At 46.8% G+C, this 16,238-nt stretch overlaps 1 protein-coding gene across 1 annotated transcript in view; it reads left to right on the top strand.

The window, feature by feature from the left end:
• The first annotated feature begins 1,999 nt into the window (after positions 1 to 1,999).
• Positions 2,000 to 16,238, top strand: part of LOC148039758 (Cyclophilin-like peptidyl-prolyl cis-trans isomerase family protein) — a 109,192-nt gene continuing 94,953 nt past the window's right edge. Inside the window, exon 1 of the mRNA XM_087693655.1 lies at positions 2,000 to 2,338. Coding sequence (XP_087549781.1) covers positions 2,187 to 2,338 — 152 coding nt within the window. The 5' untranslated portion in view covers positions 2,000 to 2,186. The remainder of the gene's footprint in view (positions 2,339 to 16,238) is intronic.

Below are 16,238 nucleotides of genomic sequence, written 5' to 3'. Positions count from 1 at the left end.
AGGTTGCAAAGTGATTTCCTCTTGTTCTTCCTGTTCCTCCTTTTCTTCATCCACCTCTAATGTGGCCTCTATAGAGTTCCTCTTCCTCTTCCTCATTGAAATTTGATGCATCAACCCACCTTTGCACATGTCATCCCATGTCTTAAGGTCCATCATCGCTTCACTTGCTTCTCATGTCTCTTCTCACATCATCTAGTCCTTAATGTCATCCACATTTACATCATTACAATTATACTTTCACCCCATCAACATATCTTAATGATAATTGCTACAAAACGAGATCATAAATCATCATTATGTAGGAACGTTGAAATATGGTCTAGGGCTTCCTCAAAATATGCAATATACAACAATGTGTGTGTGTGTGTGTGGTATGTGCTTTAATGTTTTCGATACAAATAGTGATGCTATCACACAATTCTTGAGTAGTGTATGGTTATCATGGTATGACAATGATTGAAAATATATATGAAGAAACCTAGGCTATCTAATCACAAATATTGAACAAAAATTATACAGCAATATGGAACTCAAATTTAATGAATGACAAATCCTATGGAACTCAATGTATCAACCACATATGACCAAGCAAGGACCAACCTAGAGTACCTTGTTAGAAACAATCAATACACCCCCCATAGAGAAGGATACAAAACCTAACATGTCAACTACTTTGAAGCAAGCAAAAACCCAACATCATACAAGCTTTATACAACCAAAAACAAGCACAAGTAAACAAGAAACACTATTGTTACAAAAAATCTCAACAACTACTTCGAATAAAGGTGAAACTAGTAAAACAAGGTGATGTGAACATAAAGGGCTTAATATGTAGCTTGGAAAAGTGAATTAAATGATATGAGTGTGTGCATGGAGAGAAGAGAGAGAGAGAGAGAGAGAGAGAGAGAGAGAGAGAGAGAGAGAGAGAGAGAGAGAGAGAGAGAGAGAGAGAGGGAGAGGGAGAGGGAGAGGGAGAGGGAGAGGGAGAGGGAGAGGGAGAGGGAGAGGGAGAGGGAGAGGGAGAGGGAGAGGAAGAGGGAGAGGGAGAGGAGGAGAGTAGTTTTGTGTGGTAGGACAATCCCGAGATGCCTTTAAGGCTTTCTAACTAAAGTAATTCCTAACTTGATCAATAAAATAAAGGCAAAGCAAAATTCTAAGTAGGAGATTTAACACTATGAATTAGGTTATGTGAGAACTTTCATGTTTAAATTGTGATGTTGGTATGTATGCAATGCCCTACAATCATGTTTTTAATTCCCTCACAAGTTAATATCCATGTTTCTACACTTTTACTTGAGAAAAATCAACAAACAATAACAATTAGAATGGATTGTCTTTAGGCCTAAGACACATGTAGGTCGAATTGACCTACATAAGTCCATATATTTGAGCTGATGGTGCAGATAGATGGGTGTTGAGGAGACGAACTCCTTCTCCAAGGGACTAAGTGAAGTCAATACAGTAGATGAGGGTACATGGTTCACTACAAAAAGTCGACATGATGTGGTGCCTTGCGATTGGAGCTTCTTGACAAACCTTCTCCCTTTTCTCTTCTATCAAATTCGCTATCTTATCAATCTGTGGGATCCATCAAGTTCAATGATGTGTGGATCAATTTGACACTTTCAAAATGTCCTCAAGTGCAAGTCCATCGATTTATGTGTGAGAGGCCTCTTAGGCAGCCTAAAAACTCTTGAGAATGGCAGTGTATTATATGGTAACATGCTTGTTATAGGCGAATTGAACGAAGAATGAGCGCGCCTTTTCCCATCTTAGGCACCTCCTTATATTAACAAAGAGTTTGTTACAAAGCACTCTACCTTAAAACACACATATTACACACCACAAATATTATAGTACCTTTGCTTGTATATTATATTATTTTAGCGCTTAAGTAACCTTAACGGCATAGTAATATACTAGTATACTAGTAATATACTAGTAATAATGAGAGTCTTAAGCCACCCTATAAACATCATTGCAAGGGGAGGCAGAAAGAACCGTACATTATTTTGCTTTCGATTCTGCCCAAAGGAAGGAAGGATCGAAGCAGTAGAATAAGAAGAAGAAGAAGAAGAAGCAGTAGTCAGACACAGATATTCAGCAGCGTCGGAGAGAGAAAAAAAGCCTCCATTGAATCTGCGGACCTGTTTTTTCCGATCCATTTTACATGCCTTTTGATTCACATGGCGCGGATCAAACCCCAGGCGTTGCTCCAGCAGAGTAAGAAGAAGAAAGGGCCAGCTCGCATTGGCCTCCCTACCATCATTGCCTGCAACTGCGTCCTCTTCCTGCTCATCCTCTCTGGCGTTGTTGTCCACAGGCATCGCGCGAAAAGGTGATCTCCTGTGCCATTTCTTGCCCTATTCATTCTATTCTCTGTCCATTTAGTTGTGGCTGGATTTTAACTCAGGTTCCTCAGCAAGCCCTCATTGTCTAATGCTGCATTGCAGCAGTAGTTGTTGTGTGTGTGTGTGTTAAGTTTTCGTACTTATTTGTTCCCCCCCTCTTTTTTAAGTGGGTACTTCTGTTGTTTAGTGTTGTTCGTTGGTTGTTTGGTTTGGGTGACTTGTGAAAGTTTTCTTTCAGTAAAGAGTGTCTTTTGTTTCTTCTTTGTTGCCACTGGATGTCTGTGTGCATATACATAATGCAGACACATGCACATGTACTTTGGTTCTGCACTGGAAGAAAAGGGGGAGGGGCGTTGTGAATATGTGTGGTTGCATTACGTATGCATAGATGGACACACATATGCTCGTGTTTATGGAGTGAAAGGATAGAAGTGGTGGAGGGATATGTAATTTTGGTTTTTGCATGTGTTCTTGTTGATGTCTTTTGAAGCCATCAACCAATGAACCATACATCTACCTTCCATAGATATAATGGTAGAACTAGCTTCTGCAATCACAAGAATGTAGACGATTAAAATCTTGGCCATTATTAATGATGCATTGAATGAAATATGTCACTTGTGAATTGTGCTATGGACTTAGGATCAAGCATTGCTTTATAGATGGCATCATTACCATTTGCAGTTGAAACTTGTGATTGTCCACCACGAGTGGATTGGCACCCTCTTTTTGAATGTTTAGAATATCTTCATCACTGAAGCAGGCCTTTACTATACTTAGGGAGGGGATTTCTCCATTACTGAATATTTGGATTACCAAAGTGGGTGTAGCTCTAGTACAAGCGGGTGGCAAAGTGACTTCTGAGGATCCTTGAGCTTCAAAGGCATCAATTGAAGCTTCACAATGGATCTGTGACTGCAAAAATATGCCCTATGAAGAAAGGCATGGAAGGATCAAGAAAAAAAGATAGATAGTAAGTAGGCAGGGCTTCAAACCCTCTTCCCCAGAATGCCTTCCAATTCACTAACTTTCTCATGTTACTTTGGTCTGTGCTTGCCAAATTGGAATTTTACTGAGGGGCTGCAACTTTACTGGCCCCTTACCCTAGGATTTCTCAATCAACTCATCAGCTTGGACTCATGGTTGACTTTGGAATTATGGGTTCTCCTCCCTTGGGCAGCTTTTTGGGCTTGAGAGGCGGTGTGTAGCAACTAAAATGAAGGCCTAATTTAATCTCATTTTTCTGGTATAATGGCTCCAAAAATTTTGGAAAAGGAAAAGTCATGGGCTGCCACACTTTATGCCACATTATTGACTTCTCATCGCTAGCACTCTCCCTTCTTGCTTGCCCCCAGCCATCACAGGGACCTCCTGCTGCTTACTGTGCTGTTTTGGGCAGAGATGTTACTGGTTTGGGTTATGCTGGTGCTGGCCAAGGTGACCTACACCTATGTTTTCCTGCCGCAATTGCTGCCTTCTGCTTGTGGCTTCCCTTCGTCAGCGACCTGCAGTCAGTTGCTGCACTCAGAGCTTGCATTTTGCAACTTGGAGGACTTTTACAATTGTTTCAACCATTTACAAGCTGTCATCATTGATGGAGGACTGTGTGAGTGGAGTGGAAGAGAATCACAAACATGGCGAGAGAAGGTAAGAGAGAGTTGAGAAAGAATGCAGAGCATGAAGGAACTAAATCTGATCTGAAAATGAATGCTGAATACAAGGCTGGCAGGAACAGAACTGAAGTGATCTGAAAATGAACCCACACGTGCATATATATGAGAGAGAGAGAGAGAGAGAGAGAGAGTTGGTACGCGTGTGCGCGCGCGCGCACACACACAGATATTGGGTCTCTATTATATAATAATAATAATAATTATAATTTACATATTTTTATTTTTTATTTCTTTTAAATTTAACACTTGTTGTACAATACTTTAGAAAATTACTATTTGGCATCAAAAAATACTATGTTCTACAGTATTTATACTGAATACCAGGCTGGCCTGATCAGCTCCTTCACGCAGCTGGTGTGTGTTAGTGAGGATGTTGGAACGGGCTGACAAGCGTGTTAGAGAGTCATTTCCTGGACAGCAGTGCGCAGAACAGTACGGCCAGAGTGCCACGTCAGGAGAGCAGGTGCCACGTCAGCCGAGCAGGAGCCACGTCAGCTGCCGCAGATGCCACATGGCAGAAAATTGATCAGTCCGACAGTTTTTGATCAGTTGGACAGTTTTTTAGCATTATTTAATGCAGTTGGCTGCATTTACTGCAGCCGACCTGGTGCTGGGCACTATTTTTCCTTGGCTATTAATAGTCAGTTTGTGGCACACTCTCATTCACTCATAGGTACTCTCTGCAGTTTGTGGAGATCAGATTGTGATCAGGCCTTGCTGTCCTCGAGGTGTGCACGTGGGGTGACATCGTAGAGGGGGACATACGCATATATTTTCTCTGCACCCGTGTATATTTTTTGCACTTCTATACAGCATACTACACTGTAGATTTTCTGCGTTTCAGTCTCCTCTCTCTCTCTCTCTCCTCTTTGTGTTCACTCTTTCTCAGTCTTGGTCCTACGCTTTTGCATTGCTGCACTCTGACATGGTATCAGGGCGGTGAAATTGGACTGACTGATTGAAGAACCTACTTGAAGAGGAGATTTCAGCGCGACACAAGGCTGCGTTTTAGCATTCGAGGGCGAGCGGGAGGGCTGCGCATCGGAACAATGCTGAAGCGAGAGTGGGCATGCGGGAAAGGAGTCCAACTGGTGAATTTGCTGCAGGTTATTGTTGTTCGAAGGGGAGAAAGGCTGTGTTTTAGGCCTTTCATTGCAGATTTTACCTTTTCATCGCATCCGGTGGCTGAAGAAGGTTTGGGAAGCAGAGGAAACAATCCTAACAGGCTACATTTACACAAACAGAGGGGGCTGATTTTGCATTTGTACAGGCATTGCAAGTTAACATGTCTACAGAGATTGATTTGGAGTTCCAAGCGATTATGGACAGGAAGGTGCATGTCCTATCGGCTCTTCCATCAGATCAAAAGCTTGATGGTGACAATTAACGCATTTGGCGGGTGATGATGTTAGCCATTCTGGAGTCTTATGATTTGGCGGGGCTTGTGATGGAGGAGATTAACAGGCCATTAGTAAGAGATGAGTCCAAACTCTCTTCCAATGCTCGTGCAGAGTTGACCAAGGCCCAATCTCATTGGGACAAACTGAATGCCAAGATTCGTTATTTTCTTTTTTTGTCTTGCACTATAGTCGTGATAGCTCTCATGTAGCACTTGACGGTGGCTCGAGAGATATGGCTAGAGCTCGACTAGATGTATAATCGGATGACCCTGATGAAGAGGGTTTCTTTGGAGGTATAGATGCGAACCTTGTCCATGAATAAGTCTTCTTCGCTTCGGGAACACATCAACAAGTTTCAACAGCTTCAGATGCAGGTTCAAAATGTGGGGAAGCCTATTTCTTCCGAAGACATGGCGATCACTTTGTTGTCCCAGTTACCTCCACGATTCAATACCTTTTATTCCGCTCTTATTGCATTAGGGCGGTGTCAAAAGATGACGTACCAGCGAGAGAGTAGGGTTTGCGGGGAGGAACACGGAGTGAACCTGGCAAACATGGAGAAGAGAAAAGAAGAGAGAAGAAACTTTGATGAATGGAACGATGAAGAGCTGAATCATGGAGTGAATGTGATACAAGGGACCAAGGGTGTTGTATCTCAAGGAAGATGATGAAGATAGCCATGAACTACGAACCACAATGTTCTCTTGAAGGGTTGTGAGGGTAGTGGAGAGGCTGGAGAGAAGAGGTGACGGACTGAATGAATCAGCCGTAAGGAATCAATGAGAGAGTGGCCTATAAATAGGCACAGTGAGTCTAAGATGATGCCTCTTTTTGGGACTGCAAACCCTAAACGCAAACCCTAAATGCAAAATGCAGAAATGTAAAAATGCAAACTGCAGGTGAAGGGTTTCTTAACACCCCCTATCAGGCCCAAAAAGGGAAACAAGAAAAGTGAGGTGGAGATGCAATGCCTATGCAGCAGGTGCCACTTGGACAGTGTTCCTCGTGGGGAAATTGTTCACTTGCCCAAGCATCCTAGTACAAAGATGATGAAAACATGCAATGCATAGGAGGAATGTCGGACTTTGTGTAGTGTTGAGAACCATAAGGATATGCCCGTACTTGATCTCAGGAGGTGGTTTCATGCTAACCAAGTGACCAAGGCAAGAAGAGAAGAGGAGGAATAAGACGTAGAGGATCCCTAAAATCCAAGATTTCCACCGGAAAGGGAACCTGTAGTAAAGACCAGTAGACAGAGTAAACTGGAGAATCAGAAACACAACCTCCGGAGAGAAGCCACTAGCTCCATGCATCCATGCTGGAAGGAATATGAAGGCCTCGTCACCAAGTCGCGGCTGAACCTTCGAGGTTCCAATCTAGGTGGTACTTGAAGATCCTGGGTATTAGTAGAAGAGATGATTGGTCGAAGATAGCCATCCCAGGAAAGTAGAGGATGGGTGAAGAACTTCATGTGGAGTAGGTTCCCCCTCTGAGGTGGGAGGTGGAGGGGCTCTTGCTGAAGTTGAAGAAGTAGATGCCCCCTCTGAGGGCAAAAAAATAACATCCCCCTCTGAATCCCCCTCTGAAGTAGATAGGAAATCCAAAAACTCATGGATCACGGACTCCGAAATGTCTGATGACGAAGGAAGTGCCACTGGTTGGGCTGAAAAAGGTATCTGGGGTGCCGAAGAGCTCCCAAAGGTGGCCTCTCAAACCTGAGTAGTCGAGGGTGGGGAAGGGTGGGGCTCAGAATGAGCAAGAGGTGGACAACATTCGCTCTCTCTCAGTGGAGCAGACTGGGTAGCCGAAGAAGAGGAAGGAGTTGAGCAGCCACTGTCTCTCGAAGGAGCAGACTGACGAGGAGACGGTATAAAACAATCACTCTCTTGATGGAGTGGACTCCAGATTCGTAGGTCGTGGAAGCCACTGTACCTGAAAATAGGTGGGAGAAGATTGCCACTGGCATTGCGACGATCTCCAGGAGGACGTAGCGCCAATCGATCCTCCATGTGCTGGAAAGAACTTAGTGTGCATCGGATGCTTCTTATTGCCTTGAGCATAGTCCTTTGATAGCCAGTGCAAAACGTCTTTGTGGCCCAGAAAGGAGAGGTGGCACAAGGTTGCCTGGTGGAAGACGCATATACTCCGAGGGGTGGGGAGCGAAGGTCGAAGTTGGCAAGCATTGGTGGTGTGTTCGGTGATGCCACAGTAGGAGCACCCATTAGTCTGGACATCTGTTGGTAAAGAAGCCATGGATACCAGTGTGCCTTGCTGAAGAAGGAAGAGGTCAGCCACCATAAACCACGAACCACAATGTCCGCCTCAAGGGGTGTGAGGGCAGTGTGAAGCACAAACCGCAATGTCCACCTCAAGGGGTGGGATGGTAGTGGAAGGGCTGGAAGTGAGCTGCCAGTGGGAGGAGGATATGACCAGCAATAAGAGGTTGCAACCAGTAGAAAAACGCATGTGAGGAGAGAGAAATACTAAAAATGCAGGTAGGACAGCCTGCAAGAGAGAGAAAGACTAATAACACAGGTAGCAGGAGAGACTAAAAACGCAGACAGGACATCCTGCAAGAGAAAGACTAAAAACGCAGGCAACAGGACTGTGATGACGTGGCATGATGTACGGCAGCAGGTCTGCACAGGAATAGCAGTTGCCCAGCTGGAATTAGCTCCAAATTGCGTGAAGAGGGCTGGAAATCAGGCGCCAACTGATGGAGACAACAATGGACAACTTCGGTTGAGATATCCTCTGTAAACGGGGTGTGGGAAGGAAGCTGAAAACACCTGAAATCTGCAAAAACAAGATTTTGATGCAGTGGAAGAAGAAGATAAGTGGATGCCAAACTTGCCACCGGTCTTTGCCTTCACTGGAGTGGAGGATCTTTGCCGCTAGGTGAGCAGATCCAACTCTGATACCATGTCAAAAGATGACGTACCAGCGAGATAGTAGGGTTTGCGGGGAGGAACATGGAGTGAACTCGGCAAATATGGAGAAGAGAAGATGAGAGAAGAAACTCTGATGAATGAATGTGATACAAGGGACCAAGGATACTATAGCACAAGGAAGATGATGAAGACAGCCACGAACCATGAACCGCAATGTCCTCGTGAAGGGGTGTGACGGTAGTGGAGAGGCTAGAGAGAAGAGGTGACGGACTGAATGAATCAGCCGTGAGGAATGAATGAGAGAGTGCCTACAAATAGGCATAGTTAGTCTAGGATGGCCCCCCTTTTTGGGGCTGCAAATCCTAAACGCAAAACACAGAGTTGCAAAAACGCAAACTGCCGATGAAGGGTTTCTCAACAGGCAGGAATAGACTCTTCAGTGGGAATAGTTGGTTCCTATGGTCTTGGACCAAGGGGAACAATTGAAGGGACAGAATGCTTCCAAATCAGAGCTTTGGTTGGTCAAGCCTCTCAGAAGAAGGGGAAGGACCAAAAGAAAAAGGAGGACAACAAATCTAAGAAGGATAAGGAGAAGGAATCGACATGCCATATTTGTGGTAAGATCGGTCATTGGAAGAAGGATTGCCTCGACAAAGACAAGAAGGACACCAAGAAGAAGGACACCAAGGATTTTGGAGCGGTGGTTGCACCCTCATCAACTGCTTTTCTACAGTTAGTAGTCATTGAGGACTCTACACCGAAGACTTTTGATGCTGCGATGACAGCTCCCCAAGCTTGAGAGTGGATCGTGGACAGTGGTGCCTCACGGCACATGACTACTCCTCCCGTTGGTGTTGCCCATTTGCGACCTTCCCATGGGCAGATTCTCATTGGAGCCAGCTCTTTTGTGTCTATTGCCGCACGGGGTGAGATGTAGCTGATTCCAGATGGACGTGGTGGTACCCACACTTCCGAGGTGTTGCATGTACCAGGCTTGGGGTATCATTTGCTTTCGGTCCATAAGATTTGTTCTCTTGGTCTCTACAGGGTATGAGAAGAATGACATCTACAAATTAAGTCTTCTACAGCTCTTACATCTCTTCTTCTTACTTCTCAGACACAGTCCAAGATATGGCGTGCTCGGTTTGGCCACTTGAACTATGAGTGCCTTCGAAAGGCGGCTTGAGGATCGTTTGTTTGAGGTTTGCCGGACATAGTAGTGAGCCATCAGCCGTGTGTCTCTTGCATTCGTGGAAAACTGTATCGGGATGCGATTCCCAACAAAGCTTTGAGGCGGTCTACTTCACCTATGGAGCTTGTATCTACGGATCTTTGTGGCCTGATGAGGACCGAGTCCTTGAAGGGGAGCTTGTACTTCATACTGATCGTAGATGACTATAGCAGGATGACATGGGCCTATTTCTTGACATTGAAGTTGGAGGCTTTCTCCCACTTCGAGGATTGGCTTCTCTTTGAGGAGAACCGATCTGGCCAGCGACTGAAGACCTTGTGTTTAGACAAGGGCGATGAATTTATGTCTAATGAGTTTGCTTGTTTTTGTGCAGATAGGGGCATTCACCAGGAGTTTGCTAACACCAACACTCAAGAGAATGGCATTTTGGAGCGGAAGAACAGAAGTGTGATCGAGTTGGCGCCTACCATGATGGAGCACCGATAGACACCTCAGGTTTTGTGGGCCGAGACAATGGTTACCGCAGTTCACATTCTCAATCGATCTCCTACTTCGGCCATTGGTAGGATGACACGTTTTGAGGCTTACTTTGGGACTAAGCCATATGTCTCTTATTTCAAGATCTTTGGGTGTGACGCCTATGTGTGTTAGCAGTCATGTTTGTCATGCCTTGTCATCTCCTGCCTGTGAGCCTCAGTCTGAGTCAGATGAGGACTTTAGGAGCTTTGACTTGTCTATCACTTGTTTTGACGGAGGAGGTAGCTCATTCTAGAGCACTCAGATGTGCATTTCCCGGGGCAGTTTCTGCATTCATCAGCTTGCCTCACCTGCCGGACATTGTCCACCCTTTCCGGGATTTTTCTGAGCATTCCTAGCATTTTTACCAGCATTAAATGCTGGTCAGATCAGCATTAAATGCTGGTCGGACATATTTATGGCCTCAAATTTCAGGTCGGCCAGTTTTTGGGTTTTTTGGCTATTTATAGCCATTTCCCACTTGGCAATTAGTTGTATTATCAACTTCCCTCCTTCTTTGGCAGGTGCACACTCCGACTCCGTCATCTTCCTCCGTCTTCGGTGCTGCCGTCATCATCAGCCTGATCTGGTGCCCTCACTGACGCTTTGGGCTGCGTGCAGGGACTGATCAGTCCATTTCAGTGTATTCAGCATTCATTTCAGTCAGTGCAGATTTTCTTTCTTCATTCTCTGCCTTCTCTCTCCTCTCCTCCGTGTTCGTGTTCTTCTTCCGTTGCGCACTCTCACATGGTATCATCGCCTGACTGAGAGCACGGAGGACCTAACCTTGTGGAGAGATACCTCACCCCTCTTCTGCTGCTGTCCCCTCATCTCCAACTGCCCAGGCGGCCCCTCTAGGTGGCCATTCTTCTTGCGTTTGCTGCAGACGACTTCTCCAAAGGCTGCCACGTCATCAAACGACCCCTCCTGCTTGCGTTTACCATCAGGTGGCCCCTCCTTCAGCTGGGCGACACATCATCAGGCTGCGTTTTCCTGATCTGGTGATCGTTTCCACTCCTGGCGGCTCATCTCCTGCTGGCGACCCACTCCTAGGCTGCGTTTTGGTGCTGGCGGCTTCTGTTTTGGTGATCTTCATCAGATACCCTTGCGTTTTGCAGCTCCAGGTGTTTGTAGGCTATCACAGCCTGCGTTTTGGTGGTTGGTGACCAGACTGCTGGTCATTATTCGGCATCGGCAAAGTTTTCTTTGGTGTTTGGTGTTTTGCAGATTGGAAGATGTCTTTTCATCAGTTTACAGGCTTTGATGACTCAGATGACGAGCTTGTGTCTCGACACTCATCTGAACGGAGGCGTGATTTCTATCACGAGGACCGTCGTCCGGAGTCTATTCCTCTTTCCTGTCCCCCTTCTATTCATGTATCTCGGCAATCCCCTTCCAGTGGGATGCAGCCTTTGGTACCCCCTGTACAGGTACCCGTACTTCCTCAGCTGCCCAAGGAGGACCGGTTGGATGGCTCCAACTTTTCTCTATGGTCCTGCAAGGTGGAGTGTATCTTGGACTCCTTCGATCTTTGGGAGCTTGTTTCTGTTCCTATTCCCCGGCCTAAGGTGGATCCCGCAGATGGGGCATCTATGGATCGTGTAGCCTTATGGGATCGGCTTAATTCTAGAGCCAGATTTTTCCTCTTTCTGAGTTTGCAGGATTCTGTCCTTCTTCATGTTCACAGGTTGAAGACTGCAGCAGACGTGTGGAGAAAGCTCGCGTCTCTCTATCAACAGAAGACGTTTGCCCACCAGATATCTCTCGAAAAGAAGTTGCGGATGCTCGCTATTGATGATAGTCCTTCCATGAAGGACCACATCAACAAATTACAGGATATGAGGGATGAGCTTGCATCCCTCGGTCGGTCGATATCTTCTGCAGACATGGCTATGATTCTTTTGACTCAGCTGCCATCGCCTCGGTTTGATGTCTTCTATACCAGCCTTCTTACATCGAGGACCCGTGAGAAGCTTCTATGGGAGGAGCTATCCCCGCTTGTCTTGGAGCATGACGAGCGACTCAGAGAGGTCAGTGCTAGTGGATCCGACTCCACTAGAGCTTTTGTTGCAGGTTCGGGAGGACAGAAGAAGAAGAAGAAGTCAAAGGCTAAGAAGAAGGACAGTTCTTCAGGCTCTGACTCAGATTCAGAGAGACCAAAGTGCCCACACTGTGGGAAAGGGACACATCCCGAGGAGAAATGCTGGAAGAAGTACCCTCACCTTCGTCCGGGAGCGAAGGGTGGATCTACATCGGAGCCTTCTTCTACCTCTACACCAGCTGTTACCCATGAGTCAGTGTTCCTTCATATCCATGCTTTGGAGGAGGATCCTTCTTCCGTGGCTGCAGTGTCTTCTGCGCAGCCTTGGTTAGTGGACAGTGGTGCTTCGAGTCATATGACTCCCCGAGGTGATTTGTTACAGGATCTCCGTCCATCAGAGGGTTCAGTCACTGTTGGTGACATTTTATCGGTGCCTATTAGTGGTGTTGGCACATTGCCTTTGTTTACCGACCGACCTTCGAGCTCCTTTTCACAGGCCCTACATGTTCCGGATTTGGGCCTTCCTCTCCTCTCAGTTTATGGTCTTACGAGGCTTGGCACACGAGTGATCTTCACCGAGCATGCCGTTGTTATTGAGGATTCTCTTACAGGAGCTGTCTTATCTACAGGTTGGCAGGAGAGCGGGCTTTACAGGCTCCATTCCCCTTCTTTGATGGAGGGTCCTCCGAGGCAGTCTATTGCTACACCCATTCCCGCTTGTGCACCTTCTATTCCACAGGTTCCTTCCCATCCCCCACCCTCTCCTCCGGTGGTTCCCTCGTACCCCCCATCCCTTTCAGAGGGGGACGATCTCGGTGATGCGGCTGTGGATTCCCTGGCCCCTAGTGTTTTAGAGGGGGATTCCCAGGATCGTGAGGAGCTCCTTCAGCAGCAGTCTACATCGACGGACTTCATCGACCTTGGCATTCCTCTTGCCACCCCAGGATCTGTTTCTCCCTTGGCCTTCTGCCACATCCAGGATCTGAGAGGGGGTGTTAGCAGTCATGTTTGTCATGCCTTGTCATCTCCTGCCTGTGAGCCTCAATCTGAGTCAGATGAGGACTTTAGGAGCTCTGACTTGTCTATCACTTGTTTTGACGGAGGAGGTAGCTCATTCTAGAGCACTCAGATGTGCATTTCCCGGGGCAGTTTCTGCATTCATCAGCTTGCCTCACCTGCCGGACATTGTCCACCCTTTCTGGGATTTTTCTGAGCATTCCTAGCATTTTTACCAGCATTAAATGCTGGTCAGATCAGCATTAAATGCTGGTCGGACATATTTATGGCCTCAAATTTCAGGTCGGCCAGTTTTTGGGTTTTTTGGCTATTTATAGCCATTTCCCACTTGGCAGTCAGTTGTATTATCAACTTCCCTCCTTCTTTGGCAGGTGCACACTCCGACTCCGTCATCTTCCTCCGTCTTCGGTGCTGCCGTCATCATCAGCCTGATCTGGTGCCCTCACTGACGCTTTGGGCTGCGTGCAGGGACTGATCAGTCCATTTCAGTGTATTCAGCATTCATTTCAGTCAGTGCAGATTTTCTTCCTTCATTCTCTGCCTTCTCTCTCCTCTCCTCCGTGTTCGTGTTCTTCTTCCGTTGCGCACTCTCACAATGTGCACATCCCGAAGACGTAGCGTGACAAGTTCAAGGCGGCTTCTCGACGACAGGTTTTTGTTGGCTACGACTCCCGTCAAGCGGGATGTCAACACGAGCCAAGATATGCGGTCCGTGGAAGTTCCGGCCACAGAGGGGGGTGAGGAGCACCTTGTCCTTGGAGATCTAGGGGAGAGATGGGCTGCCGAGACAGTTTCTTTGGAGCCAGAGCCTTTTGATGGAGATTCTTCTTCTGATTCAGAGTCCTCCCTTCCACCGGCCACCCTAGTGGAGCTTCCGTCGGTGGCTGTTCCCGAGTCTTTAGCAGATGGAGAGCGATGGGGAGAGTCCGGCCTCCTCGTTGGGCCCATGACACACTACAAGATTCAGGGATCGAGGGGGTTCCCCCGAGTCTTCAGCAGATGGAGATCGACGAGGAGAGGTCTGGCCTCCTCGTTGGGCCCATGACACACTTCGAGATTCAGGGATCGAGGGGGTCCCTGAGGAGTAGGAACCGCAAGATGGACCGCGGAGGTCACAGAGGAATCATGCACATTCTACGGAGCTTGCTTGCTCTAACTATTGTTTGATGACCTGTGTTATGCAGGATTGAGAGCCCACTTTCTTGAAGGAGGCTTTGCAATCTGATCATTGACGGAAGGCTATGGAAGTCGAGTAGGAGGGTATTGAGAGGAATGGCACTTGGTCCCTTGTGCCTCGTCCCTCTCACAAGAAGGTGATTCGCATCAAGTGGGTCTTCAAGACCAAGTATCTTAGCAATGGTTCTTTGGACAAGCACATGGCTCCCCTTGTTGCTAAAGGTTTTGCTCAATGCCAGGCATTGACTTTCATGATACTTTTGCTCCCATTGCTCGTATGGCGACTATTCGAGCTGTTCTTGCCTTGGCTGGCCATAGGAGATGGCCTATCTATCAGTTGGATGTAAAGTCGGTCTTTCTCAATGGTGACTTGCAGGAGGAGACCTATGTAGAGCAGCCTCTTGGCTTTGGATCCTCGAATGGGAAATTTTATAGGTTGAAGGAGGCCTTGTATGGCCTCAAGCAGGCTCCGCGTGCATGGACCAAGAAGATTAACTCGTTTCTTCAATCAAAGTTGGGATATCAGCGCTCCAAGGCCGATCCGCAGCTTTATGTGCACACTTCCAAGGCTGGTTGTGTGTTGTATGTTGATGATTTGATTCTGACAGGGGATCATGCATAGAAGGTCCAAGAGACCAAGATAGCTTAGGTCCTCGTCTCCAGCGAGAGGCCGTATTTCGCTTGTTCTTCTTTTGAGAAAGGCAACTTGCCAGTCTTTTCTTGGCGTGTCATGATGGGTGCCTGTCATGAAGCCATATTCACCATTAATGCTTCTCAAAAGAGTTACTCGCAGAAGAAAAGACTACATGCTTTGCTGACTTGAAATGCTTAAGCATAGTAGTAGACTTTTCCTTCAAGTAGTCCATTTATTCCAAAAGTTCATGACATTTTTTCTCAATTCAAAATTTAAATTTTCATCTATTTTGGGCATTGATTGAGACTTTTTAGTTTTCCTTGCGCGTTTCGAGATGATGGATTTGGGGTTTCTTCGTTTCTTCTTGGGTCATGAGATTTATCAATCTCAGAGGGGGATTTTCATCTCTCAGCAGAGATACATTTAGGAGCTCTTGGTGACTTTTGAGATGGAGACTTGTTGGAACATTTCTACTCCTATGGATCTGAACTGGAAGGCCATTTCACACTCAGTTCTCCCTTGACGGATGCTTCTTGCTACCATCAGTTGATTGGATCCTTGATTTGGCTACTCAACACTCTTGTTGATCTTTGTTTTGCTGTGGGTCTTTTGGCGAGGTTCATGAGTGAACCCAAACATGTGCATTAGCAGGCTGCCCTGAGGATTCTTCGGTATTTGAGGGGGACCTATGACTTAGGGCTTTTGTATCCCGCCGGTACAAATGCTTAAGATCTTGTTCTTGCAGGTTGGAGCGACTCGGATTGGGCTAGCGATGTGGACCACCGGAGGTCTACTACAGGCTACTGTTTTACCTTGGGTACAGGTGTTATCTCTTGGAGTAGCAAGAAGCAGCCCACGGTAGCCCTTTCTTCTATTGAGGCTGAGTATCGGGCTGCATCTTCCACCACATGCGAGGTTGTGTGGCTTCGGAGATTGTTGGAGGAGCTTGGCTGCCCCTAGACTCGTCCTACTCTTCTGTGGTGTGACAATGAGAGTTGCATTGCCTTGGTACAGAATCCTGTATTCCATGCCCGGACGAAGCACATTGAGATCTAGTATCACTTCATTCGGGAGAAGCTTGTGGATGAGACCATTGATGTGGAGTATTGCAAGGCAGAGGATAATCTTGCAGATTTGTTCACGAAGGCGCTTTCCCAGGCTCTTCTTTGGAGACATGCCAGATCCCTCAGTCTTTTGACCTGTCCAGGATCTGAGAGGGGGTGTTAGAGAGTCATTTCTTGGATAGCAGTGTGCAAAACAATGTGGCCAGAGTCCCACGTCAGCAAAGTAGGTGCCATGTCAGCCAAGCAAGAGCCATGCTAGCTGCCGCAGATGCCACGTGGCACC

Source organism: Lygodium microphyllum, chromosome 2, assembly GCF_053477565.2.
Source record: "Lygodium microphyllum isolate KBCC chromosome 2, Lygodium_microphyllum_v1.1.10, whole genome shotgun sequence".
NCBI lineage: Eukaryota > Viridiplantae > Streptophyta > Polypodiopsida > Schizaeales > Lygodiaceae > Lygodium > Lygodium microphyllum.
Note: the sequence above shows the minus strand (reverse complement) of the source record. Positions and strands in the feature narration are given on the sequence as shown.